At 54.2% G+C, this 26422-nt stretch overlaps 1 protein-coding gene and 1 long non-coding RNA gene across 6 annotated transcripts in view; both read left to right on the top strand.

The window, feature by feature from the left end:
• ATP9B (ATPase phospholipid transporting 9B (putative)) overlaps nt 1-26422 on the top strand; it is a 219959-nt gene that overhangs the window by 120066 nt on the left and 73471 nt on the right. For all 5 annotated transcript variants that reach the window (XM_082699939.1, XM_082699936.1, XM_082699935.1 and 2 more), the window contains one exon: nt 24284-24444. In XM_082699939.1, coding sequence (XP_082556065.1) covers nt 24284-24444 — 161 coding nt within the window. The remainder of the gene's footprint in view (nt 1-24283; nt 24445-26422) is intronic.
• Nucleotides 8704-18010, top strand: LOC309848421. The gene is made up of 3 exons (XR_014303032.1): nt 8704-11676; nt 12984-17301; nt 17383-18010. It is a non-coding gene; the product is annotated as an uncharacterized lncRNA (long non-coding RNA).

The raw sequence follows: 26422 nt of genomic DNA, 5'->3' as shown, positions 1-26422 counted from the left end.
GAGGGAATGAGCACTGGGTGTTGTAGGCGACTGATGAGTCACCTCTACTCCTGAGGCTAATAATACAGTATATGGTAACTGGATCAAACTTAAATTTAAACAAAGAAAATAAATAAAAAATACTGTTTTTTCTTTCTGCTACAAAAAGATGTTCCAGATTCATCTTGTGCTTTCTTTGCCCTCGCCCTGGGATCAGCCCTGGCATCAGAGAATGGCATTTGGAAGTCCGAGGGGACCTGGGTGTGCTCACTGCTGTTGAGATGTGCTGTATCCAGGCCCAGGCATTGGACGGGGTAAGGAGACAGATGGAAGCATGGCGGAAGACAGACAGAGGGACGCATGTGTGCTCAGACGCACACCGTGAAGCCCAACTTCGTGTAGATTGGCGCTGCGCGTTCCCACACACCTGCGGCTCTCCTTTTCCTCCTCTGCGGTGAGAAACCTGGTTACTGTCGCCTTTGGCACTTTGACTTCTCTGATCGGCCACCCTTGCCGGCTGCGTCTCTTTGCCCCTGTCGGGCTCCGGGGTCTGGGCCCGGCTGTGCTTGCCTGTGTCCTTCCTCGAGGGGCTCGCTGCGAGCCCTGCCCCGGGCACCGGCACGTGCACTGTGTCGAGAAGGGACGCGTCCAGGTGCCCATCCTCCAGTTCTGTTTCCTTCCGCTTCGGTGAGGCTCCGACCGCTGCTGATTGCTTCGTAGACCTCAGCCGGAGCCTACAGCGAGTCGAGACCGACGCATGAAGCGTTCAGCAAATGCCGATTGAAAAGTGAGTCGGTTGTTGAGAGGGCCGGTGAAAGACGTCTTAAATACTTAGAGCCTCACCCTGAAAGAGCCTTTAGGTGAGTGTAGAATAGTGTTTGTCTTTAAGTGATTTACGAGGAAGCGAGATCTGAAACTGCTCGGTCTCTTTGAGTGTTAAATGCGATGCTTCCCTGGTGTTTTATCCATCACACGTCTGTGGTCACGGGCCACTCTGCCGGAGTGTGACCCGTGTTCCTGCTGGGGAGCCTCCTCTCTGGAAAGCTCTGGGCAGACACAGGTGCTGAGGCCCGATTCTCCATGTGGACTCGGGCTCCCCGCTTGGCTGTTTGTGGGCAAAGGGACTGGGAAGCAGCGTCGTCCGCTCTCCATCTGCTCCGTCCTCCACAAGCAGAGCGGACTCAGGGGGAGTGGCTTTTCGCATCTACTACTGCTTGGGATTCGGAATGAACAATGTCCTGAAAGAGATTTTAACCAAAAGGGGGAGGTCGTCATGGATTCATTCATCTTCTGTCCCTGCACTTTACAGAGAGCTCAGCTCAGTAAGTAGTGACTTGCTGTGAGTTGCTGTGCTGACATTAAGGACTTTTTTTTTTTTTTTTTAATTCCAAATTAAGTGACTTCAGAGGTCACAAACAGTCAGGAAGCAAGACCTGGAACTCAGACAGATGACTTCAGCCGCAGAGCTGTAGTCCTGCGGACTCTTCCGTTGGGACTGTTGCTCACGAGACAAAGAGTACCCACTCCCCATCCTCGCGGGAAGGTTGCCGGCCCACGCCGCACTCCGGAGAGCCGGTGGTTGGCCGAGTGGCGGGCTGGACCCCCTCCCGCTACCGCAGACAGACGTACACACGGAAGAAAGGAGACAGATATGACCTGACCGCATCAAGGGCGTTAACCTGCGGAGATGAGCGGCTTGTGTAGGATACAATTTAGAGAAGGATTTATTTTGTTTTGGTTGAATATTTAGTCATTCAAGCAACAATCTTCTTAAGTTAAAGTCAATAATTTGTTTTTTTATTACAATTACAAAAATTGTTTCATAGCCTTAAGACACAGACATGGTCTGAAACACACAACATAGCAAACAGGATTTTCATAATGGACCAATTTAATATGTTTTTAATTCCAAACAATATAAAGAAAAACGACTACTTCCAAGTTTTAATTTCGGGCTAAGATGATGCATTTGTTCCCTACTTGAGATAAATGTGGATGGCATTGCAGCAGCTCGGTCGCAGGGGAATGTGCTGCTTTTGCCTTCTTAGCAGTCAGGTCAGGTTACTATGGATTGTACCCTGGATTCTGGAAGAAAATCAGATGGAGACGTTTCCTCACATTCTTTAATTAGTCATCACTCTTTGAGATCTGTTGTCGAGCCTTGGCTTTCTGCCTCAAGAATCATTAATTTTTGGGGTGCCTGGGTGGCTCAGTGGGGTAAAGCCTCTGCCTCCAGCTCAGGTCATGATCCCAGAGTCCTAGGATCGAGCCCCACATTAGGTTCTCAACTCAGTGGCGAGCCTGCTTATAACCCTCTGTCTCTGCCTGCCTCTCTGCCTACTTGTGATGTCTCTGTCAAATAAATATATAAAATTAAAAAAAAAAAAAAAGAACCATTAACTCTTCTGAAGACATTTGTGGTTGCTAGTTAACCCACACCAGTAAGTAAATAAATGGTCTCTTGGACATTTTAAAGTATCCATGTGATTGCACAATTCCATTTACTACACATTTTAAGTCCCTTTTAAGGACGTGTGACATGCGGGGTTGCAGCTTGTGTGTTCTGATTCTGGTTTAGGGCTGAAATAGCGCACTGAAGAGAAGAGGGCGCGGCCTGGCTCTGGTTTCGAAGTGAGATCCACTCTGCTTAGGAGAGACCGTTCATGCGTGAGCTTTAGGGACAAACGAACGATTAATCATTTCCCCTTGAAATCAATGTAAGTTGTTCAACGGGTGTGAAAGTGTTCAGTCCTTCACTTTGATAATGCCGCACTGCTTCTCAGAGTAAAGTGCTCGGCGTTCCTCTGTCCTTCAGTCACCCTGGGGTGTTGGGCACCTCTTCCACGTCTCCAGCCCACGTCTGTTGGTCGTCTGATCTGAACTTCTGTTACCTTGGTGGTTGGACGCAGGTCGAGTTATTTGCTGCTGTTATTAATTAATAGGAAGTTGTTTCTGCTTATAAGCTTTTTTCCCTTCTTATAGGGCTGGGGCAGAGAGAGAAGGAGAATCCGTGTGGGCGGCACGCTCAGCGCAGAGCCCGGCGAGGAGCTCCATCTCTCGACCCCACGATCAGGACCTGAGCTGAAATCAGGAGTCGGACACTTAACCAGCTCAGCTGGTTCGATAAAGCCTTTCGATAGCAATTCACCATATATGTTTCATACTTAGAAACTGAGTATAAATTCTGTGTTTTCTGTTTAGTGCTTCACTGCTCTCCTCAGAATGACCTGGGAGGCTGGTAACTTGCTCCTTCATCCATCCGTGAACACTGGTTTTGTGCAGGTGCTTTTTAAGGCACAGGAAAACCGTGGGGACATAAACATCTGTCCCTGGAGGAGCTTGTCACCTGCTCAGTGGGAGACGCTTTAACAGGCTGTTTTCAAATGGACTAGCCCTCTAGTGCCTGGGAGCATGGGGTACTGACCTTAACACACCTGGGGCTGGGAGGGAGGTGTGTGGCCTGGAGGGGTCAGACTCGAGGATGGGGCGAGCAGAGACCCCGGGTGCGTAGGTCCCGGACCGGAGGTGATTCGTCCCTCCTGTTGCGTGTGGTTGTGGAAGGAGGCGGCAAGAGCAGACCCTGAAGAAACAGCCGGGGCCTCGGTCACCCGGGGCCTTCCGTGCCACCGTGCAGTGCTCGACCCACGTCCCAGGGCTGGAGGAAAGTGGGCTGAGTGCAGGGAGGTGCACGTGGCAGATGGCTCTGACCGCGGTGGAGGACTGGTTCAAAACGCGAGACGGACCGCACACGAGGTCTGGTGAGACCGTTTCAGACAGCTCAGTGTGGTCTCTACAGCACGGAGTCGAGGAAATGCTCGCGTGTATTCTGTTTGCGGTCCATGGCCTGACACCTCATAAATGCTCAGAATGCGGTCAGAGGTGCGAGGGAACGAGGGATTTTTAAAATATTAATGGAAAGAAAAAATATGTTGCTTTGTGCTGAGCATTGGAATTTTTAAATAGATTAAAACAAATTTGATGGTCTTAAACCTGAGACTCGATTTGAAAGAGCTGTGTGCTCTTGAGATTCGAGAAGCCACGTCCTGCAGAAGCCAAGGTGGGGTTTGTGGGTGAGCGGCAGAAAAGGCGGCCGGCGCCGCCAGACCGTCCCTCTGTAGACCTCCCACCGCAGCCTGCCCTGGAAGCCGGGGGGTGGGGCAGCAAGGGGAGACGTGGGTGTGGAGGTCCTGCGTCATGGGGCAGACCCCCCGTAGCACAGCTGTGGGACCAGGAGCTGCCACAGCCCCACACAGGTGCTGCCCAGGGGAGCCCTTCCCACGGGTGCTGCGGGCTTTGGAGCGGGGCGGCCGGTCTCAGAAGGTCCCGCGCTGCTACGAGGGGCCGATGGGGCAGAAGAGCAGGCAAGTGACTTCTGTGATGCTGACCACCGACCTGGGACTTCAGCACCGGAGCCCCTGCCGTGCACATAGCAGGCGAGGGCATGGGCTTCCCCATCCTCGGGTGCCACGAGGCCCCCTTCCCCCCATCCTGGATCTTAGATGTAGAGGTAGGGAGACAGAGTGGCAAAGGCCAGAATGCAGTTTGATTTAAATCTGAAACAGTAAGTGTGATTTTAGGCTGTGACCAGATTGTATTCTATTAGATTGAATATTCAGGATTTATCTTAGGAAAATAAAATTAAGCTTTGCATATCTCAGCCTACGTTCTATACAGATGACACCCACTGCTCAAACCTTCCCAGATGTTGGCCATTTGAGGACTTCTGATACTTGCAGGAGAGAGTTCTAGGTGTGGCTAGCTAGGAGGCTGTCCCTCCTGGTTAAGGTAGAGCGTTGGCTGTTAGCTGGGGTTGTGGGCATAGAGACTGTTCTCGTGGAAGCTGAGTAGGCTTGGGCCTAGGGTGACGCCGTGGCCCTCCAAGAATTAGTGTGGTCAGAGGAATAGAACCCACAAAAACAGGGCAAAGGTATGAGTTGAATCAGAGAAGAGTTTGAAGCCAGAGCGAGTGATCACCAATGTCAAGTGTGACAAGCTAGAGCATACACATGGCTCTGACTTTGCAGGGCTCCAGTGACCTCCAGGATGAGCCGGGAGGGAGGGGAATGAGGTGATAAGGATTGCCAGGCTGGGCATTTTTCCAGGACTTAACGTGGCTGTGGTTCTGGGCCATGCTCATAGCAAGGAAGAGATGGGAGATTTCAGAGAGACAAAGTCAGTAGAAGAACATCCCAAAGGACACAGGAGGGTCTTCAGCAGAGAGGAGGGTGTCCTTGAAATGGATGAGGGACGTCCCAGGAGAAGGAGAGCAGGAGCCATGGTCAGTACAGATCGGCTCAGAGATGGTCGGTCACGAAACACCACTTGGCTCCACATCTGGATGAAGTAGGGGACGTGCCTGTCTGTCAGAGTCGTCAGGGGAGAGCCCTCGGCCTTCAGAAGAACCCTGGAAGTGTGGAGTAGCGAAGGCTGGAAGAACAAGCCGTCACTAACAAGTAGAGACGGACCCGTTTTGCTTAGTCCCTTGTAGAGGCTGGAGATGCCATTTCTAGAAGGATGATCTTTAATTGCTGTGAGATTTTTTCCAGCAAAGATGCTTCCAAAAGCAGAGAAAGGGATGTTGGGTTCTGCTGTCAGGGTCGTATGAGCGGGGAGTCCACGTAAGCTGATGTGCCGTAACAAACGGGCCTGGACATCACAGTGGCTTGGAGAACAGCTCTGAGCATCCTTCCTGCCCGCAGAGTTGTCTCCTCAGGGTGATCGGGGACTTGGGTTTCTCCTGGCTTATGTGACCTCAGCCTCATCACTGCATCTAGCCAGAACGGGGGAGCGCAGTGGGCCCCATCCAGTGTCAGCCTTGCAAGTCAGCACTTGGTCCTACAGCAGAAAGGAGGTGATCCTACAGAGTCAACGACTGTCACCCAGAATGTGAGAGACAGGCTGAGCTGTCCTGAGCTCGAGCCATGCACTGGACAGATTGAGTCACGCTGGTGGATTCTGGAGGGCGAGCGGGGGCTGTCAGGCTGGGACCTGGGTGCTCCCTCGTGGAGGCTTTGATCTGTAGACCCCCACCCACTCTGCAGGGCAGGAGTGTGCCCTCCGTAGCAGAGTCTGACTGTAGACCGTCAAAAGCCTGTCTGGCCTTGTGCCCCCTGGGGAGGGCATTTCTCCCGCCCAGACCCCCATTTGTGAAGGTGACGGGTCCAGTGAACACCTGGCAGTTAGTAAGGAAATAACAGGACGCTCCCCAGGCCTCGCGGCCCAGCCACGTACCGGCGGGTCTCCAGCAGCTCCGTAGCAGGTTTCTGATGGAGGAGCTGCAGGCAGACACCCCCGGGCCGCTCTCGAGCAGCCCGAGCCGGTGGCGGACATGGAGCCAGGACACCAGAGGGCCTCGGGCACCTCAAGCTCCTGCACAGGAGGCCCCCCTCCGTCCATGTTGCCCAGTACGTCAGGCCCCGCTTTGAATAGACGTGAGACGTGCTGACAGCTGGGGAGACAGCGTGACGAAACAGCTGACTCCAGACCCGGACTGGTGGCGGGTGCAGGTCCTTGAGGGCGTGGACGGGGTGCGACAGCTACATGGTCAGCATGTTCCCGGCTCTGGTTGGAAAAACTGACGTCGTGGCAGAGCAGATGGCACTGCTAGGGTGGGGGACACGCTCTAGACAGGATCAGAAGGATTGCTGCAGGCGAAGCAGGGCCGCGAGCTGCTCGCTGGGCTGTGCCCCACTGGCGGGAGCCACAGGAAGAGAAACTTCACTGATGAGAAGGGAAAAAGTGAAGAATGACGGAGCTGGAGCCTCGAGCAGAGCCTCCGGGAGGCGAGGAGCAGTCTCAGGAGGTGAGAGGGGCCTGTTGCGGGGACAGCAGCCAGAGAAGACAGCAGATGCGTGGCTGGAGCCGGCCTTGATGACAGACACCGAACCACAGATCCCAAAGCTCAAACCAGAAGCCAGGCCGAGGCCACAAAGTCTACAGGCACGTGTGCCCCGTTGAGACTGCAAGCTGACGGAGGAGGGAACCCTGGCAGACCCCAGAGAGAGGAAGAGCGCCGGCCTAGAGAAGGTGCAGACCGTGGCCCGCCAGGACAGGCCGTGCCCGGGGCAGCAGCTCACTCCCGGCCGAGGCGGGTGGCAGACGGCAGGCTCCCGGAACGTTCTGACCAGCCTGAGGGGAGAAGCAGCCCCGCTTGGTGGGTTGGCTGGATTCTTCCAGAGCCCGGCAGGGAGGAGATAGCTCTGTGCTTAACCCGGTCACACAGTTGAGACATTTGGAGCGTGCAAGCCCTCTGGCCTCTGCCGTCATCCTAGTCCCCCTCCCAGAAGACCAGCTCCGCCAGCAGGAAGGGCTGTGTGCCTGTGCCTTTGCGTGTGCACCATGCGCCGCAACACCTCTGCAGCAGCGCCCCTGCCCCGGCCTGCGAGCTCGGTCCTCCTGGCCCTGCTGGGTTGGAGTCGGTGGGGGCCTCCCTCGGCTGGCCCGGGTGGACTCCCATGGGCGTGTGGGGTGCCGTAGACGGCTGTGCGTGTTGCTTCACGAGATGCGAACTCCACTTGGGCAGTTTTCAGAGACGCTCGCTCTTTCCTTCATCTCCGCTACGGCGCCCGATCCAGTTCACACGTGTTTCCTTCTCCTCTGGACGAGTCTCCCTGCACGTGTCTGGTACCAGCCCTTTGTCTCACGCTGGGGCAGTGTCAGCTCCAGCATGAAGGTTTTCCTCAGTACCTGCGTTTTGTTTGACAACAGGAATGATACCTAATTTCTGTCTTACTGTCTGGATTTTCTGTTTTAGTTTCTGTTAGCGCACGCAGTAGTCTGCCAGCCGGTCCGGTCCTCACGACGTGAATGCGCACTCCTAGTCCGTTACTGGGGCAGGAAGTGGAACTTCATCCGCACCCCAGAAGTTTCCGTCCCCTGCCCTTCCCTCCCCTAAAATGGCCACTGTCCTCCCCTATGTAACCGACATATTTTTGTTGGATTGTGAAGTTAACACAACGTGGCACCTGCGTGAGAGACATACCTCTAGGTCTGGCTTCTGCGGCACAGACCTGCTCACGTGTGAAGCGGGTCCCAGCGCTCTGCTCACAGCCACGTCTGTGCACCAGTCCATGACGTGAGTAAACCAGTCGTGGGACACGGCCTTCTGCGTTTGGGGGGCCTTTGGTTTCCCGCCAGGTGCTGGCCGTTACGGCATTGGTGTGCGTGAGTCTGGGTGCGCACAGATACATTTCTCTTGGGTGGCTGCCCGAGGAGTGAGGTCGCCGGGCCCAAGGCGCGAGTACATTCATTTCTCGTGATTCCAGTCTTCCACGACGAGACCCGGTTCCAGTGGTGGGAGTTCAGGCTCCTCGGCACCGTGTGCGCACCTGCGTTGCTGTATTTCCCCAGTTTCAGTGTTCTGGTGGGTGGTGCTGGTGCCCACTGTGTTCCTGTTCCGTTTCCCGGACGACTGGTGAGGGTGAGCTTCCTTCCTGGGTTTATCGTCTGCCCCAGCGTCGCAGTTTGAGAATTTCGTGTGGGCGTCCGTATCGGTCTTTCCCGTGGGCGGGCCGTCCTCTCCGTCTCGTGGGCGCGCCCTGTACACGGCTGCTGTGAGCGCGCGGCCTGTCAGGGCACGACTTCCTCCCGCTCTCTGCCTCCTTGTGCTCTTTGTGGTGTCTTCATAAACAGCGATTCTTAATTCTAACATAATCCAATTTTTTTTCTTTTTGTGGTTTAAGAAATCTTCCTGTGCCATAGGTCATGACGATACTCTCTTCTAGAAGTTTCTATGTTACCTTTTTCATATTTCTGTGAATCTGGAACTGGGTTTTATGTTTCCTGGGAAGATGGGACAGTTTCCAGTTTCTCCTGTAGACCTCCGTGGGCCCCGAAGCACGTTGAGGGTCCGTCCTGCCTTCGTGGCCACGCAGCTTCTGTCCCACGCGCGCGTGTGGTGGGTGCGTGCCGGTTCCTGTGTCCGGTGGTCCTCTCCCGCTGCTGTGGGGAGTTGGGTTGGGGTTGCAGTCAGTGTCCACAGTGCTCGGGTGAATATTGTGTGCCCTTTTTGTTTCTTCAGGTAGGAATTAATTTTCTCAGTAATGTTTTGTGAGTTTTCTCTGTAGAGCTCCATACACCTTTTGTTCGATTTTTTGTTTTGTTTTGTTTCAGGTAGTTAGATTTTGTTGATGCTGTTTCAGTTTCTTCTTAAAATGTCACTTTCTCCTTCCTGCCGCGAAAGGGCACAGCCGCGCCGAGGAGGGTGCGTGTTGCGAGGAGCGCTGGGTGTTTCTGTGATGGTGAGTCCTTGAACGCTGCGTCCAACACGAATGGCGTGCTGCACAGCGGCTCACTGAACATCGCAAAAACCACGCATATGTAGTTGCAGTGAAGGCTTTTATTCCCAAATTGGTTTCCCATTAAAAATATTAAATGCAAACGTTGCATTTTAATTACAGGCCCCAGTCCCATGTTGAGCATTGTTGTCTCAAAAATTTACTGTCTTGGGGCGCCTGGGGGACTTGGTCAGTTAAGCGACTGCCTCTTGATTTTGGCTCAGGTCATGATCTCGGGGTTGTGGGACGGAGCCCTGGGTCAGGCCCCACACTGGCGCGTTTAGCATCCTCTCTCTTCTTCGGACCCACCCCTCAGAAACATTTCCTTTCAGTGTTTGGCTGATAGTTTTTAAATGAGAAGCTTGGTGACTCGTAGCACAGGACTCTGCTGGGGCCCCCTCGGGGCTCTGGGGAAGCCACTTCGTATCTCTGTGAGGCACGGAGACGGGGGGTCCCTGATGTGTGGCGCAGGGGCGCACAGAAGCACGTGGCGGCTTTCCGTCCATTCGGGCTGCTGCTGTGCAAGACCCGAGTGCAGGGCAACCCAAACAGGTCGGTGCCACCGTTTCTGCTTGGACTCCACACACGGCCACGTGAGGACGGAGGGTGGGGCCGCCGCCCTGGAGATGCTGGGCCGGCTCCAGATCTTCCTGCAGCTCCGCCGACTCTCAGCCTTGGCCAGGCCAGTACTCGTTCCTTAGTAGCGCAGGCACAGCAGCCCCCGACCGTCCTGGCCAGGCCCGAGCCACTCTTCTGCGCCTGCCCCCTCACAAGCTTGGCAGACAGGCTGCGCCATCCGCCTGCCATCCTTCCTTCCCTCTGCTGTTGAGACGGTGACGTGTGTGACCAGAGGCTGAGGGGCCAGCAGCCCACGGGTTCTCCTGTCGGAGGTCGCTGTCCTGGTGCTTGGACTTCAGGAGGGGCAAGATCCGCAGCACCCGCGTCGGCTTTTCCGTGACAGCATTTTTGCTCGGGTCTGAAACGGATCGATCAGAGGAGAAGTAAACGCATCGTCGTGACTTTAGCAGGAACAGGAATGATGGCCGTGGGCTTCAGTGAGCAAGTCCCACGTACCAGCTGTGGGCCAGGCTACAGAGGTTCCAGGAGGGTGTCCCGGGCAGGCAGCCCGGCTCGTCTGTGCGGAGGGCCCTGAGGGGACGGCGTGCGCCTTTCCGCCAGACACCCCAGCAGGCCCAGATGTACCTCTCCTCGGAAGAGCTTCCGACGGCCACCCTGGGAGGCACGTGGGGCCATTCGCCTGGTTGTGTGGACGGACTGCTTGGGAGGCAGCACTCTGCCCGCCTGCCCGCCGGTGTTGCCCGTGTCACCGCTGCCCACGGTCAGTTACCGGCCGCGCATCGGGAAGGGAAACAAAGACGGAGAATTTGCCTCATGACATCACAGCCCTTCGCGCGGACTCTGTGCACACGGACCGTGCTCGGGCAGCGGGGCCCAGGATGAAGTGCGAGCCCCTGAGCTCTGGGAAGGCCTGCCTGGGGCCTATTGTCGTGGTGACAGGCGGATGGGAAGATGGGGTGTGCCGCCGGGTATTATAGGTACTTAAAATAGTCTGGGGAGAATTAATTCCTTTAAATTCTAGTCATTATGGTGCCATTTCCTACCATCTTGTCATACTTATTTTGAAAGGAAATTGAAGAAAAATTAGCTTACCTGCGGTGGATCATTGTTTAAGAGAAATCTGGTGACCAAACCACACTTCAGCATCTCACGGCAGCTTCTTCTGGGGTCTGAATGCTCTCGTGTAAGTTAGATGATTATCCTTTAGGAGGAATATGTGTCTCACCTTGCTGTTTTCTTGAGAGCATCGTTTCGTAAGGACAGTTAATCAGCAATTAAGTGTCACAGCTCTGAGAGATGCTGAAGGACGCAGGGGTGTGGAGTGCGTCTCTGAGAGTCCTTCAGGCCTGCGTTTCCACATGCCCCCACCCTGGCTCTTGGGGGACACCTTCCTGCCCGACCCTCGGGGCTCTACACACCCTGCCCGTCCCTGCTTGGAGCTTGGTAGAACCCACTAGGGCACGGGAGGGAAAAGTTGAGGCAGAACAGGCAGGTGAGGGGGGTATTTGTCCTTCGATTACTCTGCTGCTGGTGAAGAGACTTGCTTTGTTGAATCATTCTCTTCAGTCTGTACTTTCCCCAAAGTCGGTGGTGCCGTGTCAGCAAGTTTTATCACATTTAAATAAAAACAGTAAAGAAAAGTATTGATAATCAAGATTTGACCGGGCTTTATTTTTTGGACCTGCTGGAAGTGTGTGTCGTCAGTGGGAAGTGTCCGCGGAGGAGATGAAGATGAGGTCACTTGTAGTGCCCGTGAGTGGGCCCAGGAAGCATCCACAGCCGGGCTGCGTCCGGCCCAGGAAGCCAGACCGGAGGAGACCGAAGCTCCTGGACGGTCAGCCGGGTGAGCTGACCCGTGATGGAGCCACGGACACCCACAGCCGGGTGAGCTGACCCGTGATGGAGCCACGGACACCCACAGCCGGGTGAGCTGACCCGTGATGGAGCCACGGACACCCACAGCCGGGTGTGCTGACCCGTGATGGAGCCACGGACACCCACAGCCGGGTGTGCTGACCCGTGATGGAGCCACGGACACCCACAGCCGGGTGAGCTGACCCGTGATGGAGCCACGGACACCCACAGCCGGGTGAGCTGACCCGTGATGGAGCCACGGACACCCACAGCCGGGTGAGCTGACCCGTGATGGAGCCACGGACACCCACAGCCGGGTGAGCTGACCCGTGATGGAGCCACGGACACCCACAGCCGGGTGAGCTGACCCGTGATGGAGCCACGGACACCCACAGCCGGGTGAGCTGACCCGTGATGGAGCCACGGACACCCACAGCCGGGTGTGCTGACCCGTGATGGAGCCACGGACACCCACAGCCGGGTGAGCTGACCCGTGATGGAGCCACGGACACCCACAGCCGGGTGAGCTGACCCGTGATGGAGCCACGGACACCCACAGCCGGGTGTGCTGACCCGTGATGGAGCCACGGACACCCACAGCCGGGTGAGCTGACCCGTGATGGAGCCACGGACACCCACAGCCGGGTGAGCTGACCCGTGATGGAGCCACGGACACCCACAGCCGGGTGAGCTGACCCGTGATGGAGCCACGGACACCCACAGCCGGGTGAGCTGACCCGTGATGGAGCCACGGACACCCACAGCCGGGTGAGCTGACCCGTGATGGAGCCACGGACACCCACAGCCGGGTGTGCTGACCCGTGATGGAGCCACGGACACCCACAGCCGGGTGTGCTGACCCGTGATGGAGCCACGGACACCCACAGCCGGGTGAGCTGACCCGTGATGGAGCCACGGACACCCACAGCCGGGTGTGCTGACCCGTGATGGAGCCACGGACACCCACAGCCGGGTGTGCTGACCCGTGATGGAGCCACGGACACCCACAGCCGGGTGAGCTGACCCGTGATGGAGCCACGGACACCCACAGCCGGGTGTGCTGACCCGTGATGGAGCCACGGACACCCACAGCCGGGTGAGCTGACCCGTGATGGAGCCACGGACACCCACAGCCGGGTGAGCTGACCCGTGATGGAGCCACGGACACCCACAGCCGGGTGAGCTGACCCGTGATGGAGCCACGGACACCCACAGCCGGGTGTGCTGACCCGTGATGGAGCCACGGACACCCACAGCCGGGTGTGCTGACCGTGATGGAGCCACGGACACCCACAGCCGGGTGTGCTGACCCGTGATGGAGCCACGGACACCCACAGCAGGAGTCGCGCGGCAGCACCGGGTGAAGCCGGGCTGGGTGGGAGCGGTAAGGTCGTGGACGTCAGAAATCAATCAGACCGGAAGCGAACTCCTTTATGTTCACGGCTCGTGTGGGATTGCTGTCATTGCAGCAAACCAGGTACGTATGCGTTCGTGTCTCGTTGCCTGGAGCATCTTCTTTTCACGTAGAACGTAGGGAGACGAGCCCCAGTGTTAAACCAGCTCACGGTGGGTCCGACCCCCGTCGAGATGGCACAGCCACTCGGGAATCTCACTGCCACTTGTCCCCTTACGTCCGGCCTGGCTGCGCTGTTGTAATAAGACTTTATTTTTGAGCACCAAGGCCTGATAGACCACGTCCGGGATTCTGAGACTCTTCTCGGATTGCTGAGGAGCCGCGACCCCGTACCCTCTTCCTGCTGCGTCACGTGTGTTCTCCGTGGGCCGCTGAGGTCCGGGGAGCGCTCTGTGCAGACCCCCTTGGCCGTGGCTGTTCCCGGCTTCTGCCGTAAACAGCCTCATCCAAAGGGAGAACCTGGTGAGTATATTCTGCCGTAAGACAATTCACTAATTACTAGAATTTTAGCTCTCTTAGTTTAGGGCAACCTTTTCATCATTACGTGGCATGCTTGTTTTTAGCAGCTAATATGTGTAATTACATTTAAAATAAGTGGCTCCGAGTGCTTTAACAGCATTTTGATATTAGTGTTGTGACCTAGCAGTTGTCTTCTGGTGGCTGAATAATTAATTTGTGTCTAAGAGCTTTTACGTTTGATAGTTGCCGAACACGGGCTTCCTTGTGGAAGGCTTCAGTGACCCTGGCTGCCATCTGGTACAGACTCCGAGTGCTTCTGTCATCTGCTGCTAATTGCTGTCACCTGCACGTTGCCGTGCCCCAGAGCTGAGCGCGTGTGAGCAGGACGCATACGGCCTTTCGGAGTAGGTCCTCCCCGCACACACACGCACCCCTGGAAGGGGAGCACAGCCGCGGGCTGTGGCGTTTCTCAGTCCAAGCATGTGGAGGTTCGTCTGTGTTGTCATGCGCAAGGCATGATGGTGACCGTTTGAGGAAGGTGATGAATCGCCTAAATCCCGGCATTGGGTCTGTTTTATGATTTGTTTGGAAGGTTCTAGCACTTAGTCGCCTGTTCAGGCTGGTGAGATGGATTCCACGACATTGCACAGAAGACGTCCCTAACTCCTCTTCGGTGAGCGGGTAAACTTCAGTCAGGGCACTCGCCTCTAGCACCGTATTATATTAATGTATTTTACTTGTAATTTAGAGAACAAGAAGAATGCCCTGATTTGAAGGCTAAACTGTCCCCCGTGGCACTGGCACAGCTGATAATCGCGAACCAGAAAGATGTGTGTATCAGATAGTTTACAAAATGCAGCCAGCTGTGTTTCCCCACACACTGTGGCTTCCTGACATGCATCATTAAACCTTATTAGCTACTTCCTTTTACAAAGATTCTTGTAGTCTTGAACATTGCATATTAACATTCTCTGCCCCTCCAACTGGAAATTATTTGCTTTATTGTAGAGTGTCAACTTGCTCTGGTTTCTGACGCGTTCTAATTGGTACTTTAGAGTGTAATCATCGTGAGATAGCGCACCATGCATTTCTTTATTTGGAAATTAATACAGACCTTTTCACTTTATCTGTCAATCTGGGCAACTTTTCACACAATTCCTAACTCCTGGGATTGCTTACAAGCCATTAAGTATGAAATGGTTCATAAAATGTCTTTGAAGACCTAAAGTAACACAAAAATTTTAGATGTTTAAAATAGTGTTACATTTTGCCAAGATACCACTGAGGAAGCTCTTACGTGGTTTTCATAATAAAGGAGGTAAAGCAGATGGAAAGTTTCTTCAGCTACTTCCAGTTTGTCATTTAAAATTTTTAGCAAATCTGCTAAATGCCATTTTTCTTGCAAAACCAGAATGTAAATCATAACTGCGGACTGAGTGAAAGTCAGATGTTAGACCGACCGGCCACTCTCCGCTGGTGTCTCTCTCTCTGTCACTCTTCGTTGGCCATACAAGGGGGTCATTCGCTGCTGATGCTGACCGAGGGGGTGCACAGAGCAGGGGCAGAACGAGTCCCCGAGTTCACAACAGGGTCGTCCCACGACAGTTGAGATGTGTTGCGGGTCTCCCCTGTGCTTGACACGGGTACGGTCAGGGGGCGTGTGTCTCATTACCAGGGAGCTTCACGGGCTCTGTGAACCGAGCTCCTGGCGTGCAGGCCAGTAAACGTCTCCGTCATAGGTCTTGTCAAGCCAGCTAACGACTCTTGATTTAAAAGCACCGTTGAGTGGTTTATGCAACAATAGGTGCCGGATGTTTGGAGATTGGGGCAGAGACCTTAAATGGTCCATAAATCCCTGCATATTGACACAGTCATCTACGAAACATGGAGGGAGACAGTGACGCGTGGCCGGACGCCATTGCAGCCTTCGTGTGACGTGCGGCCGGCGGTATCGCGTGGGTCCCCGTGGGGCTGCCGGAAGGGGCTCCCGCGCGGAGCCCTGCTAAGCGAGACGCACTGCTGGGGTGGCCCCGCGTCCTTTTCCCGCTCACCGTCCTCCCTCCCTGCCCCGGGGTGTGGGACTCGACCTGGCAGCCCCGCAGGCTGCGCTCCGGGTCGGATTCCAGGACTTCCCGGAACCCAGCAGTTCTGTGGAGACTGTTGACGAAGGCGGAGAACTGCCCGCACAAACCACCCCTGCGTGTGTGTGCTGGTGACGGGAGCAGGCATTTGGATGCAGCGTTTGGAGGCTGGTCACTGAGCAGCTACAGGCTCCTCCGTGTCGTGCCCCCTTATGAGAGAGGATCTCAGGTAGCAAATTAAGGTTTCATTGAAAATTGATGACCTCATTTACTAGTAAAACTTGAACCAGTTCCTTAACCAAACGTTTATAAGGGGACGAAAACCAGGTGGAAAGCCCCCCCCCCCCCCTTATGTACAGTTGCTTTTTAAAAAAGGAACAAAAAGCAGCTCTCCTGGCACAGTGCCAGGCAGGTCCCAGGGCCAGCAGCTGCTCCGGCCATGTCCCCGCCGTCAGCCCGTGCATCCTGTGGACGCCAGTCCTCGCTGTGGCCCGCAGCACCCCCACACCCAGCCTTTTCCTGTCACCTGTGGCCCAGCAGTTCCAAGCTGCTCGCCAGAACAAGTCCTTCAACACCTCCGTTTCGGGCTATCAGAAAGGGACCACAGATTATTTTCCAGGTTCTCACGGAGAGTTCAGAGGGTTTCCTGAGGGGAAGTGGTCGTGGTGCTCAGCAGTTGGAGGACGCAGCCGGCTGGCAGTCCTGGCTGGGGGCTGCGATTTCCTTAACACGCATTCGGGGCGCAGATGTTCGTGCGGGTGTGGCCGCGCCCTCAGCGGAGCGGCTCGGCTTCCCACGGCTCTGGTGAATGAGCGCGATCCGGGTGAATAAGGGTGTGTTTCAGGGTGTTTCTGAAACACATGCACAAGATATTTAAAACAGGACTGGGCACACAGCAGAGGAAGTAAAAAGCACACGCACGGGTCTCCCGGAAGAAGACTGTGCTGGCTGGTCCGGCCTCGCCCATGCAGGCCGGTGGGGAGCGGCGGCGGGAGAGGCCGGCGCGGCCCCCCAACCCCCTCTGCGGGAAGCACGGTTTCCCCTTGGGCTCTTGAAGAGCCTGGTAAAAGCCTTTCTGTAAAAGTATCAGTACCATTTTGGGTTATTATTAGAAAAATCTGATTTTCGTGTTGCTAGGAAACAGAAATCCCAAGAGTGTCGGGTGTGACCGCGGCCTGAGACCCTGGGCGCAAGGTGCTGCTTGCACCTGTGACCTGGGTTCTGTCCGCCCTCTACATCCCTCCAGGCTTTGTCTTTTAAACACGATGACAACATTCTAGACTCCAAACTCTTGGGGATTGTGTTTGTGGATAGTAAGGATTTGAGAGTAAGTCGATGCAATCTGTAGGGTATCTGTTAAGTATATAATTACCAAAATCAGCTGCTCATTCGATGACATTGAAATCCAGATGCGTGACCTGGAATTCCAGCCCCGCAAGTGATGTTGATGTTAAGGTTTCCGGGGTCAGTGGATAGCTTAGGTTATAGAAGTCGTTATTTTAAATTGGCAAAACCATTTAACATGGATAGCTTCCTATACTGTTGGCACAAAACTAAGGTAAATAAAATATGTGCAGGGTCTTGAAGCCATCACCGTAAGCGGTTGTTACGGTTTTATCGTCTGAGCTTGTGTGACAGATGTAAGTCCTCAGCAGCCGTGGTGCCGCGGTCCTGTGCCGATTCCCGCAGCCGCGGTCCTGTGCCGATTCCCGCAGCCACGGTCCTGTGCCGATTCCCGCAGCCGCGGTCCTGTGCCGATTCCCGCAGCGTTCTGGACGCATTCCGGTGCGTGATCTCCTCCCGGGACGGTGCATTTCTGTTCAGGAAATTCCCCTCCTGTTAGTCTGTCAATTCTGTTTTGAACTCTGCATGGCAAAAATCGATGTTTAGGGTAACCCTTTTTGGCGAAATAAATAAATAAATAGATCTGTGTCCATAACATGCCTTCGTGCTGAATTGGTCGACCCAGCGATGGAAGTTCTGCGCGCGAAAAGCAGGCTTTCAGGATTCAGGGAAAGCATCAAACACGAGCGCCCTCTGCCGGCTCAACGGCAACATGTCATCCCTTCGAGAGGGGATCTTCGCGTACAAACAGCAGCAAGATAGCAGGAAAGGTGAGGGCAGCGCCCGCGGGGTATATTCCGGGAAGCCCCGGCCTGTGCATGTTAGTCCTGTGTCCCTGGTTTTCAAATAAATGACTTGGACTGTTGTGAAATGAGATTAAGAGTGCTGTACGGTAAGAAATCGGGGTTTTCTTAGTACTCATGCTGGACTTGGGTGTAGCTTGTGCACGGAGTACCCATGAAATACCCAGATCGCTTCCGGGCTGTTTTGCTTGTTTGTACAGACTCCCTTTTGCTTTAAATATGTCGTTGATGTGTCCCAAGTTGCATACAGGAGTATATGAAATACTTTGTAATGTTAAAAATTAAATTTACCACTTATCTTTAAGCCACTGTATTGCTTTAAATCTGATGATTTCTGATACACTGGTTATACTTTAGTGACGGTTCTAAATATGACAAGTCAGAGCTGTCGGACAGGAGGCAGCGTGACCGCATCGCCCTTCAGGGGCGTACAGCAAGCCTGCGTTTTACACAGGCAAGTCTGAGGTGCACACATGTGTGTATACAGATGTTCATAGACAGTCTGCAGTTTTCTGGCATTTTTGTCAGCTGTAGAAAGTACCCTGTTGAGAGGATATGTGTTGTACTGGAAACACAAAAGCCAGTATTGAAGTTTCTCCCACGATCAGCAGGGTCAGCCGTTGGACCAAAGAGCTTCATTGGGCACTCAGGCCCCTTCAGACTTAGCAGGGGCGTGTTTCAAGAGTTTAAGACCATTTCACCTTGACGGACACGTTGACTGTCGGCCAGCCGACATGCGGTCTGACAGTGTACCTACACCATTCCCAGTTTGCATCAGCCCAGCGCACTGAGGGTGCACCTTGAATCCTGTCTGCGCTCAGCGTTCCTCCCATCGATGTGCAACGTGGCTTCACTTCTTGCTGAATAGCTCGTCCTCCCACTAGCACTTTTTTGTTCATGTAAAAAATAATAACCCCATTTTCTCTTTAATTGTTCAACATTCACGGAAAACTGTCTTACGTAATAACTGGGTAGGAAGCACGGGCAGAAACCTTGGTTGCTGACTGCAGAGGAGTCGGCAGCATTTGTTGGCAGGCAGAAATGTAGGATATGAGATACTCTCCAACAACAAACTTTAAAATGTGTATTGTGTAAATATACATTTCGATTTTTAAAAATTAAGGTGACATACTGTAACATTAAGAATTGTACTGATACTTATTTAGGGAGCTTTTAAAAGCACAGATTACTGAGCCAATAGACTAAAATGGCTCGGAGAGACACGGCTTATTTCACAGATCACTGAGGCGATGAGCAGTAATAGCCCAGACGCGTCTGCAGTGTGCAGCGGCCTGTGTGCGTGTACAGTCGGCCTGTGTGCGTGTGCGGCCGGCCTGTGTGCGTGTGCGGTCGGCCTTTGTGCGTGTGCGGCCGGCCTGTGTGCGTGTGCGGTCGGCCTTTGTGCGTGTGCGGCCGGCCTGTGTGCGTGTGCGGCCGGCCTGTGTGCGTGTGCGGTCGGCCTGTGTGCGTGTGCGGCCGGTCTGTGTGCGTGTGCGGCTGGTCTGTGTGCGTTTGCGGTCGGCCTGTGTGCACGTGCGGCCGGTCTGTGTGCGTGTGCGGCTGGTCTGTGTGCGTTTGCGGTCGGCCTGTGTGCGCAGCAGACACTCAAGGCTTAGTAGTTCACGTCCAGGGATGAGCAAAGAACCAGACTGGAGGGAAGGAGTAGAAGGCCTTATAGCACTTTGTAGAAACTAATACTTTCAATTTAAACTCCAAAATGGGAAAAGTTACTGCTGTAAGATTTAGAAGTTCGAGTTTGTATATGCGTTTCAGTTATTTGAAATACATAAATACAAATGAAGGTCTAAAGATGACTTATTTTTTTCTTATTTCTTGAAAGCCTCCAGAAAGTGGGAGATATAGGGCTGATTTGTTTCAAAGATATTTAAAAGGATTGTGTGTGCTTTTTATAGTAAGAATTTCAGTTTGGTTAAAGTGTCACCCCATCTCCGTTTTCTAGCCAGGATCCAAATTCTGAACGATAAGGAGCCGGCGGGCTGGTCCAAGAGGCGTTCGGCTACTGAACGATAAACAAGGCCATCATTATTTTTCCCCGAAGTGGTCTCTCCTGTGTAACGCTGTACTTCCGCCTGTGTCGGGCCGTCTGGGGTAAATCAGCTGGAGGCTTTTCTGTGTTTCAGAATGTGACCCGTGTACAGGGTTAATACTGGACAAAATAAAATACTAGTTAGCTTTTTGCAAGAGTTTGAATTGGCTTTTTAACGTTTCCTGTCTGACCGCTCTGCTACTCTAAAACACCCCGGTGGAACAGGTACGCTAAATGTGAGTTCTGAAGGAGCGGGGAAAGCATTTTGATGTTCACTTTGTGCTAATCCGGGGTTACACCATACGGTCAGCACTTTGCGGGTGCCAGGGCCCGTTGTGCTTTTGTCTCACTAAGTTTGTGCAGCACGAGACCTTTGTTCCCGTTTGGGGTGGACTTGGTGGCGCGATACGGGTTTAGCTTGGAGACGGATGGGACCGCGCGGTGTCTTGGAGATAAGGCGGGCTCTCCTTCGTCCATTGACAAAGACCTGACTGATCCTTTCTTGATTAAGCAGGAGAATACCGTATTTACCCTTTATTGTTGGTATAAACCATTATTTTACTGAGAACCATTAGCTATTTAAAACTTGGTACATAAATTAAAGAGGAGCTAAATGGATTTGCGATCGTTGCCATTAGTAGCATTTTAGATTATACAGGCAATTATTGTGCTCATTATCCTAGAACAGCCCCTTTGCAGAACCATTGTGGTGTCTTAGACATTATGCACAAATTTTCCCTTGGAGATTAAAATTTCCAGTAGCGTATTTAATTTTGTTATCACAGTTGTTTCAAATAAAACAAATATTATGACAAGTAGAAGAAAATTTGCTTTACTAATATAGGAAATTACAATAAATGTTGAAAATTGCTTGCTAGTGTACTTAATTTACCTTTTCTTATACAGTCATAATTACTTTGAGTGATTAATAATATATTTTATGGGTGGAAAGGTTTTACAATCATAGCAAAAGGTATTTGGCCCGCTCAGGTGTCTCAAGAAATTTTTTTAAACAAGGAAGAGAATCACATCAAAAGTGAAGCAGCTTCTTTATAAAACCTGCAAGTCCACAAGTTCACTCGTTTTTATACCGACTACGATTTTTAAGAGTCCAGATTGCATTTTAAGCGAGTTGAAGAAACTTTTTAAGCACGTTTTAGAGAAATGAGTATGAAAATACGAACTATTAACTAAAAGTGGACTTTGTTAGAATTGACAAAAGAAAAATTGAGAATTTAGGTGGTGCTCTGTGCTGTAGCTCGGGCGCAGTGGTCTTCCAGGAAGAAGAACCGTCCTTCCGCCAGCACCACCTGCGAGACGGCAGAGCTGCTTCCTGCTCTGGGGACGTAAAAAGTTCAGTGATGAAGCTTCCCGTTGGGTCCGAGGGCTCGGGAGAGGACCTGGCCCGGCGGGCCTCAGGGCTGAGCTGCTCGCGAGCCCGGCGGGTGAGCCCAAGCGCCTCGGTCTCGGTCGGGCAGGAGGGTGGGGATCCTTGGCGTTGTCTGCGTCGCAGTGTGCCGCGGGCTGCTTTTCCTGTCGGTCCCGTCTGTGGCATTTGTCCAGAGGGAACTTTGTGTCCGTTTCTGACTGTTTCTGCCGCAGCTTTTACAGCCTTTCACTGCTGGGACGCAGGGAGAGTGTGAGGCAGTGGTTACGCGTTTTGCAAGACAGTGATTCTTTATTTTATTACAGAAAAAAGACCAACTCTGGAAGGCCAGATTAAATCATTCCTTTCACTTTTTAATGGGATTTGGATGAATAGAGTAAAATATGCACTTTGCATTCATTGATAGCATCTTTGGGTTGCGGTAATTGAGTCTTCTCTCCCCGACGGAATGAATAATGGCTTCATCTGACCCTCAGCCAGGCCTGACACTCAGGCCTCCTTTGTCCCAGCAGAAGGCTCTGGGCTTTGAAACATGCTCTACTTCCTCAGCTTAATTTTTCTTCATTCTAATCCAAAAACCTATTTTTCTCAATAATTCAAGCATAAACTATGTAGGAGTTGAAGTAGCGGAAATTGCAAGGTATTTGTCCTCGTTGGGCGGCTCTTTAAATGCAGTTGGTAAATCTGTGCGGGCGCTTCCGTGGCCCGGTTCTCAAGGGAAGAGCAGCCCTTACCGACCTGCTGCCCTCTGGGGAGGGTGAGCGCTGCCGGTGGAGGGCCGCGACGTGGCCCCTGGCCCAGAGGTGACTGAGTGTGCAGGGCGGAGGGCACCTGTGGCCATGTGCAGACTTGAGCATGGGTCCTCGACACAGCCTCAGTTTGGACCGCACCGCAGTCCCCGGCCCTGGCACTGTCTTCCCAGGGCGGGGGGCAGGGCAGGGAGGGGGCAGGGCCTGCGGGGTGGAGGGCGGAGCCCGTGGGCTGGGGATGGAGCCAAGGCCTATGGCTGGATTCCCGAGGGTCGACCAGGATGCAGACCCTGCAGGGCCCTGGTGGGTGGGCAGGCCGAACCCAGCGCTCCGGGCAAGCATCGGGTCACTTCTATGGTTCCCGTGTTTCTAGGCTGTTCTTGAAGGCCGCAGAGTGGCGTCTGGCAGCAGCTGGACAGACAGAAGGCTGTGTGTCCTGTGATTCTATCACTGGTGTACGTCGCACTCTTCCTACTGGACTGGCTGTTTCTTGCCGCTGGAGGCTCGGTGGGCCGATTTCTCGTCAGCTTGCACAGGCAGAAAGCTCCGCAGACCTGTTTATTTAATTTTTAATATATCGAATTCTGTTTATTTAATGAGCGGACGTCGTCACAGCCGCGCTCGCCCGGACGTTCTGACCAGGTCGGGTGTTTTTCTGACTCGGCCTGGAATGTTCTCCTGCAGGCCTGCAGCAGGTGCTAATCACAGCCGGACGCAGACTGAAGCCTGAGGCGTGCGTGGGGAGAGCTAACTTTGTTTTGGCCCAAATTGGGGATTTTCAGAAGTACGAAAAAATAAACCAGGTTGCTAATTAATTAGCTCACTTATCCTCAAATGTTTTAGTTTGAGAATTATAGTTTCATTTATTTTATCAAAGTGAGGGCAGTCGCTTTCTTTTTTAAATGACGGTCTTCTGCGGTTTGTGTGAGGGTGGGGAGGAGCTCAGACGGTGGCGAGTGGACGTCGCTGGGAGACGCGGTCACCTGTCGGGGTCCCCCGTGTGAGGAGGAGGAAGGGTGGGCGGTCACCAGGGGAGACCGTCGGTTCTCCAGGGCCGGCAGGGAGCCCACCTGGTGAGCAGGTGAGCCCCAGTCCGGGGTGAGGAGAGCGAGTGGCCAGGGTAAGGCCGAGGCCGCAGGCGTGGGAAGTGCGGACTCCGAGCGCGGTGCTTCTGACTCAAAGAACAAGAACAGGAACACGCGTGGGGGCTTCCTGTGTGCCGGGGGCTGTGCCTCGTCTTCACCCCCTGAGTCTTGTTATGGGGCGTGTCTCCAGCCCCACTTTACAGATGGGAACAAGGGTGTGCAGTTGGCCCCGGTCGTACCGTCAGGCGGCAGAGCCAGCATTCAGATGAGCTTACATTTTGATGCCTGAGGAAATGTCCTTGCTGTGTGACCCCGCCTCTCCCCCCTGTGTCGTTCTGAAGCCTTTTTAGAAAAGCCCAGAACCCCGCGTCCGCCCACTGCTCTAACACAGTGTGGTCCTCCAGGCAGGCGACTCAGCGGGGGGACAGTGGACAGTGGGGACAGACCGCCGGAGCTCGAGATCAAAGTTGTGCACCTGTGACTTGAGGAATGAACACTGCTGACTGTTTCCCAGATCCCACCCAGATTGCACCCTAAAATCAGTTCATTCCCATGGACATAGCTTCCCCTCGCATTCTGCTCAGCTAAGACGCGATCCACAGAACGGATTTGGGGCTGTGGACCTTACTGGGAGAACCTAAAGAGTAGGATATCTGCACACTCAAAAGGTATTCACTCAAGCTAATACCTGGTCTGTTGCTTTTCTGCTTAGTTCAGAGAAGGATTTTTTCAGAGACGCTCCTGGCGGATGGCGATGGTGGACACTGTCCTTTCCTGGGAGCCTCCGTCTGAACGTAAAACTGTTGCATGGGACGCATGTGAGCGTCGTTAGCACATGCGGAGGAGGGACAGGCGCGTCCCCTCTCCGCAGACGGAGCGCGTCTGGCGTCCTTCGCGCCGCCCCCACCCCCTGTCCCAGTCTGCCCGTCTGCTGTCACGGCATTTTCGTCTTTAGAAAGGATCTGGGTGCGTTTTGGTGGGATACCTGGCTGTCTCAGTACGTCCGTTCTGGAAATGCCCTGCGGATCGTGACTCCCTTTCAGAAATTCTGCCTAAATTTCTAAGAGGCTTTTCAGGAGAAGAGTGGAGTTAATAGCATTTTGTGTTTCGTTGTGGATAAGGTCATACCAGAGGAAGTGTGAGGATGTCATTCGCCACCGCCCTGCATCCCGGTGTGTAATACTGCGGACATCATGGTTATGCCCTAATTCTGTGTGTCCCTTTCAGGTTGGGTTGTTGGACCTTGAACTCAACCAGCTGACCAAAGCCCTGTTCGGGGCTCTAGTCGCTCTCTCGGTCGTCATGGTAACCCTGCAAGGATTTGCGGGCCCGTGGTACCGCAACCTGTTTCGGTTCCTCCTCCTCCTCTCCTACATCATCCCCATCAGGTACGTGTGAGAACTAAGGTAAAACAAAGAGCTGCTTTCGCGGAGTATGACTTTCGGGCATTTATTTTGTCGGCGAGCGGGAAGGCGGCACAGAGCCGCAGAGGGAGCCGCCGAGAGCGCTGGGGACGGCGACGCGGCGCGCTTCCCTAGAAGATCCCGTGGGGGGCAGAGTCCATTTCGTTAGATCTGATGCTCTTTCGTGGTGTGAGTGTTGTGGTAATCTATTCAAGAACTGGGCGGGGTTTCCGGGTAAAGCAGGAACGGTTTTGTTTACCGCTGACAGACTTTGTTTCCAGTACCATCGGACCACTGGATCCACACGGGTCCCTGCGGCCGGTGGCGGAAGCCGGCCGGCGCGCCTGTCACGTGAGAGCACGGAGGAGCCAGGCCTCTCGACGACGAACGATTCCTCCGTGATAATCCTCCGCGACCCCGGGACATGAGTGATTAACTCCGTGCCTGTGGAGCTTGATTGCTCACATCCGCACTACAGATAGATGGGAGTCGTTCTAAAGTATTTCCACAAACACTGTAGAAGATGCTTCGTGTCTGTGACTGGACACTGGGGCAGTTAGAGCCCAGTAAACCCTGAGTGAAGCCGGAAGCAGCATCTTCCGTGACACAGAACAGAGGCAGCCGGGCTAGAGCGCTCCTGCCAGGGCTGGAAACGTTCTGAAGAGAAAGACCAGCTTTCTCCACAAGTTTGTCCGAAGGCGATGTCTCTCACTCACGGACAGGGCCGAAGCCGAGCTGCCGCGTGCCCCCGGGCGCCCGTGACGGCACCCGGCGAGTGGCCCGTGGCCAGCCCGCCCCTCCAGCCCCGCGTTCCCCTCCACCGCCACAGCGCACGCTGGGCTTGGCCCTTCTCGGCCGGGGAGGGCTGCCGCGTGCTCAGGGAGGCCCCGGCCGGCCACCTGGTGTCCCGTCAGCCTGTTTTAATTCTGCTGCCGTCCCCGCGGGTCACTGCTCTTTGCTCTTGCTGGTCTGCGGTTCTGAGCCCGCCCGCTGCGTGAGGACAGGGGGCTCGCCGGGCTCAGGGCTGAGAACAGAGCACGGCGTGCCCGAGGGCACCTCTCACCCTTTCTGAAGGGACCCGCTCCGGAGGTCCTGCCCTGCTCTGAGCAGCTGCGAGTGTGCACACAGTCTGTCGAGCTGCCGTGCTGCCGTGCGGCATCATCATCCTCCCATGGACACATAGCGAGTGCCAGCAGGGGCTCTGGTGACTCATCCTTGTCCCCAGAAACTCACTGGTAAGTGGAAATGGGCAGACCAGAGCTATTGAGGAGTCGTTCTGGAACTGACCCTTTCTGCTGAGACCGTCCTGGTCAATAGCAGTCCGAAGGCCTGGTCACAGCCCCCCCCCACCCCGCCAACCCGACCTGTGCCGAGCACGTCGCCTGGCGTCCTACGGGGACGTGGATGCACTTGTAGGCCAGATGCGTGCGTGGAACCTGGCACAGAGCGCCTCCACACGGTTCCTGCCATCGCGGCACAGCCGGCCTGGTGCCCGACACGCACCACGTTCTCAGTGCAAGGATATGGGAAGTATGGCCCCAAAGGAAAGTCAGTTTGCAAATGCAATAAGTCTGCGTCGCTCGTGTTTTCAGTCTTGTACAGTAAATACAACCCAGAGTTCGCTGCCAGACGTGGCACACGTGGGCATGTCTCCCAGAAGTGGCCTGGAAGCCTTCCTTCCCTCACGCTCAGCACCCATTTCTGCAGGTTTTATCTGCTGATTTGGCTTGACTTGTTGCTCCCTAGATCAAGGACCTTGGTGTCATTCCTGCGTTGAATGAGTGTCACAGCTCTCCCCAGAGCCTCCTGACTCGAATCCGGGGCCTACAAGGCTTCCTTCTGCAGCTCCCCACAGGAAAGTCGGCCACGTGCCTAGCAGCCCACACACAGCCCACTAGGCAGCAGCAGCACTTACTGCTGGAAGGTGTGAGCTCAGGGAGCCCCCTGTGTGGTGTCAACCAAC

Source organism: Mustela nivalis (assembly GCF_964662115.1).
Source record: "Mustela nivalis genome assembly, chromosome: 14".
Taxonomy (NCBI): Eukaryota; Metazoa; Chordata; class Mammalia; order Carnivora; family Mustelidae; genus Mustela; species Mustela nivalis.
This window is presented reverse-complemented; position numbering and strand designations above follow the sequence as displayed.